Here is a 4,826-nt window from a genome sequence, read left to right on the forward strand (position 1 = left end):
TCATCAGAGGCTGAAAACACGAGTTACCAGTTTGTCATTTTCCTTCAAGTGTATTCATTGCTAATGATACGTGCTTAGAGGCAGATTGACAAGTATTGAAGTTTTAGAAGTTTGGCATAGGAAGTAAGTCTGACTTGTGTTCTCTTTCTGGTCTCTGCCCTGTGAAGGATGATGCGGCCCTTTATTTACGCACATTTGCCTTTTTGGATGCGGTACTGCTGGCAGTGTCAGTTTGATCCCTTCCAGCATCGGTGCGGAGGCAATGCGGGCGGCTGTCGCGTGAGGCGAGGCGGCTGCGTGACCCCTGCTGCGGCAGCGAGCCTTACACCTTAACCCGGGCGTACGGCACCCTTGAAACGCACTAGTGCCTTGGTTGGTTGTAGTTTGATATTCCTTAAAGGAAAAAGGAGCACAGTAACCTCCTGGGCTTTAACACCGTGCGTTTTGCAGGTGTTTGTTTCCTTGCCTCGGGATCGGAGCAAGGTGGGCGGAACGCCAGCCGTCCCTTCGGGCCCCGGGGAGGCAGCTCGCGCTCCGGGCTTCAAGCCGCGCCCTCTGCGAGTTCAGCTCGGGGGCCGTGACGCCGCGGGGGGGTTGGAGCCGCCACGGGAGCTGGGAGCCGAGGCCGAGACGGCGCCGCCCTCAGCCCTGCCCGCACCGAGCGGCGCCGCCTCAGGGCGCTGCGGGCCCGCCCCGCGCCGCGCCTGCGCCTCCCCGCCCGCGCCTCCCCGCCCGCTCCCGGCGCCGCGCATGCGCCTCGCGGGGTGCTGCGGCGGGGGCTCGGCGATGCCGGGGCCGGGCCCGGGGCCGGCGGGGGGCGGGCTGCGCTCCGCCAACACGCGCGAGCTGTCCGAGGTGGTCTTCAACAACCGCAGCCCCCGCTGCGTGCTGCCCGTCTGGGTGGACTTCGAGGGCCGGCCGCGCTCCTACCCCGTGCTGCGGCCGCGCACCGGGCGGGTCATGCACAGCTACCGCGGTGGGTGCGCGGGGACGGGACGGGGCCGGGGCCGGGGCCGGGCGGCGGGCCGGGACCGGGACCGGGACTGGGACCGGGGGCTGCGGGCGGGCCGGGCCGGGCCGGGCCGGGCGGGGGCTGGAGCTCGGTCCCGGTCGCGGAGCCGCGCCGCTCGTGACCGCGGCCCTGAGGCAGCGCCCCGCCGTCCCGCAGGGCACCTGTGGCTGTTCCGGGACGCGGGGACCAACGACGGGCTCCTGGTCAACCAGCAGGAGCTGTTCGTGGCCGCGCCCGACGTCAGCAAGGCGGACATCACCCTGCCAGGTAGGGGGCGGCGCCGCACGGCACGGCACGGGCGGGTCTGGGGCCGGGCGGCGTCGGGCTGCGGTGTGAGGGCCTAGCGAGAGGTAAGGTGCTCGAACAGCCATAAAAGCTGCCCCAAAAAGGGAAGGGATCACGAGGATTCCTGTGTCACGGCTTTGCTTTGAACAGAGCTGCTGACAGACCTCCCGGTTTAGAGATTTCTCACCACTTGTGACAGCTTTCAGAAGACGCCTTGTGATAGCAAACAACAAACCCTTTTCCTCTCCTGTACTTCTGAATAAAACTACCACGCTTTACTTTCTGTATTCGCGCGCTTGTAAAAATAACGTCTGTCTTTAAAAGACTGTTTGAGGTAGCTAATGAGAGGCCTAGCGACAGGGTTGCGTTTGTTTTTGTTCTGTCTTTTTTTACCTCAGTGTTCACCCTGAAAGAGAGATGTCTCCAGGTAGTTCGCAGTCTGGTCAAACCGGTGGACTACAGGAAACTGGACATTGTTCGGTCGTTATATGAAGATCTGGAAGATCACCCAGATATTAAGAAGGATCTTCAGCGGCTGTCTCTGGAGAGAAGCGAAACATTAAGGAATGAAATTCTAGAATAAAATGGACATTATTCATTCTAGACCATTTAAACAGCAAACCACGGAGTTAAAGCAGGAGTAGTCACCGTGAAACATGCCAAGAGCAAATGTCCGCATTTTAAGTTCTGAAACAAACTCAGACAAATTGTAGAAAACTTGCTATGATGGTAAGTCAGATTCAAAAGACTACACAGGATGTAAAAGTGTGCCGGGTTCGTGAGGGTTCAGTTCTGCTCTTAGCTGAGCGTATTGCAGACCCATGACTCCAAAGGCCTTGCGTGCACGAAGCTCAGAGATGTTTACTTTGGACTATTTCAGAACATTCCGTAGTGGTATAAGATCAGGCCGTCTGTTCGGAGAATACGCATGCAGTTCACCTTTCTCTGTATTAGAAAGGAAGTTGCATCAAGGATTAATTTAATTAGGACTCTAAAAAGCGGCAGACCAACACCAGTTTTGCTTGAACACTTGGGTTTTGGTGGAATTTCACTCTCTTGCACTTACGTTGTTTGCCTTTGAATCACAAAGCGTGGGGTGTGTTTGTGTGAGAGCTTCCACCATCACCTTCTGAGGGCCTGACCGAAACTTCTGTGTTGGTGGAAAGATGACGTGTAAACTCCTGGTTTTTATTCTCTGCCTCTTACCTTTGTAAAGGTTTCTGTAAAACCCTGTTGTGTCAACTGAGGCTGACAAAGTTTTACACAGGAAATGCCTTCAATGCCTTATTTGTCCTTCATTATTGAATTCTTGCCTAGGTTATCTCTCTAGGTGATCCAGCCTTGGCAGCCATATAGACTGGATCTTAGTTTTGGGACCCCTTTTTCTTCTGCACCACCATACCTGCACCCACAGCTTCCCATACGTGTATCAGGTAGCGTTCACAGCAGGTAGATGCTTTGAGCCCTGCCTTTCCCCATCGCAGGGCAGTTGTTCGTGTCACAGCGAGAGGCCTCCCTGGGGAGCACAGCCGTTCGGGTTGCTCGTGCCTCCCCAGGAACAGCTGGTAGGCTGCAGCAGCTCACGCAGGCCTATTGCTAGTTCCTCTCAAACAGGTCCGTGCTTTTATTGCAGCCTGGAGGAGTAGATAAAAAGTTCCCTTGCCTATATTCTGTTCCCCCATACCTCAATTTTAATGTGCATTTGTGCAAGTATGTGCACGTAATTCAAAGCAGCATTGGTTTTAGCAGATACACAAGCTGCCCACCAAGCAGCAGATGCAGGTGCTGTTCAGTGTTCAGAGAAGCAGACTGACGAGAGATCATAGCAGGCCGTTTCTGTGGCATAAGCTTCTTTTTAGTTACGTATTCTAAAAAATACAGTTGTGAAACTGATGGAGAATATCAATGTATTATGTAAGTATGAAATGTCTCCCCTTCTTGTAGACTTGTTTTTTTTACTTAAGTGTATGAACTGATCTTTGTCATAAAATATAAATGCACATTTATGTTTTGACTCTAATTCTATCAAATAATTTCACAGTGCTTGTGACTATATACTTGTGTTCCTGAAATACTCCTGAAAGTCATTGTGGTTGATCAGTAAGAGATTTTCCTGTTGAAAAACTATGAAATACTTTTTTTTTCCAGCCTAGTCTATAGCAGGTGCATAAATGCTATATTGAGAAATTGGGGTCATTAAAGAACTCTTATTGATAAAGTCCATTAAAAACAGCGAACATGTTATAGATAAACTGGAGAAACGCTCACTGTATGCAAGGAAGTGTTTTTCTTCTGTTTCGGAGTCCTCCTGTAGGACAGAATAAAGAAGACCAGAGAAAACCCCTGCTGGCTACAACACGTGGGCACACGAGTGGAGCCTCCCACCAGTAACTCAGCTAGATTAGCAATGAGTGAAAGTTGCATTTACTTCTGACAACGACATGAGAAACTCGGGTGGTTTTTGTTCCGATTCATAGCATTGTTTCATTTGAGTCACCAGAGCAGCGGCAATCTGGGGGAAGCGAGGATCAGAACTGAAAGTTCCAGCTCAACACAAGTGCCAAACGCGGTGGGAAAACGATACTGCAGGCTTCTGCAGGAAGCACGGGTCACAGGTGAACATGGAAAATGATGGAGAAATACCAAATTAATCTGACATTAGTGTTCAAGAGTTCAGGGAGAGCACACAGCAGTACAGACAGCCTCATTGTTTGGAAGAGAAGGCTACAAAATGGGAATATATAGGGTCACGCTTGTCTCAGTTTGAGGAGGTAATTTTCAGTTCCCTTGTGAAACATTTTGCTGCAGGTAATGATTAAAACCAAAAAGAAGCCATAAACACAGTTAAATGAGTTTTAAACAAAAGCACACAAATTTTATACCTTTTTTTTAAACCCTCATTTTCCAACGTGACAACTCAAAAGACTTCAGTTTTTTTTCCTTTTGTCCCCTCAGTACCCAGGGAAGGAAGCACCGTTCCTGTCTCTTCCTGCTTCTGTCCGGCTCCCCGCAACGCGGATTTCTCTGCCTCGCGTCTCACATCTCAGCAGAGGCGTTCTGCTCGGCTGGGGGAATCCGGGTGTGGGAGGGAGAGGGGCAGGCAATGGCCCAGCTAACAGATCTGGCTCTTAGTGTTGAAATACTGTTGCCGGAACAGCTCAGTAACAAAACATTACCTTCACGGTATGGTATTTTAAATAACAACACGCTTCGGATTTGTTTTTGTCTTTCGCCATTGTATCTACCTTTGCGTCACATTTTCCTTGGCACGCGGGGGGCAAGAAGTTCCTGACTTTAGCGGCACTCGGGGTGGCGATGCCCGAGGCACGGGGCGCAGCAGCCGCCGGCCCCGAGGCCTGTCCCAACGCCCGGCCCCAGGGCGGGAGGCAGCCGCGGGCCCGGAGCCCCCGGCGGCGTGCGCCGGCAAGGGGAGCCCTTGTAACGCAGCGGGACGGTGCTGCAGCCGCTGAAGTGAAAATAGGTAAAGATAAATAAACTAAAACCGGGTAAAATAAATACAAATTAACAA

The 4,826-nt window shown here is 52.2% G+C and overlaps 1 protein-coding gene and 1 long non-coding RNA gene across 4 annotated transcripts; one reads left to right on the top strand and one right to left on the bottom strand.

Annotated features, from left to right (window-relative positions):
- The first annotated feature begins 712 nt into the window (after nt 1-712).
- Nucleotides 713-4,564, top strand: VHL (von Hippel-Lindau tumor suppressor). Of its 3 annotated transcripts, none has more exons than XM_083795520.1 (3): nt 713-976; nt 1,169-1,279; nt 4,253-4,564. In XM_083795520.1, the coding sequence occupies exons 1-3, from the start codon at nt 751-753 to the stop codon at nt 4,411-4,413; spliced, it is 498 nt and encodes a 165-aa protein (XP_083651646.1). In that variant the 5' UTR covers nt 713-750; the 3' UTR covers nt 4,414-4,564. The 3 variants fall into 3 exon arrangements, with proteins under 3 accessions (XP_083651646.1, XP_083651647.1, XP_083651648.1); XM_083795521.1 differs by lacking the exon at nt 4,253-4,564 and adding an exon at nt 1,725-3,303 and having other exon boundaries at nt 716-976; XM_083795522.1 differs by lacking the exon at nt 4,253-4,564 and adding an exon at nt 1,696-3,303 and having other exon boundaries at nt 764-976.
- On the bottom strand, nt 1,693-4,674 carry LOC310880155. Its single transcript, XR_014571488.1, has 2 exons — nt 4,543-4,674; nt 1,693-3,890 (listed from the first exon to the last, which is right to left on the bottom strand). It is a non-coding gene; the product is annotated as an uncharacterized lncRNA (long non-coding RNA).
- Nucleotides 4,675-4,826: the final 152 nt, after the last annotated feature.

The sequence above is a fragment of the Anser anser genome (assembly GCF_964211835.1).
Source record: "Anser anser genome assembly, chromosome: 12".
Classification (NCBI taxonomy): domain Eukaryota; kingdom Metazoa; phylum Chordata; class Aves; order Anseriformes; family Anatidae; genus Anser; species Anser anser.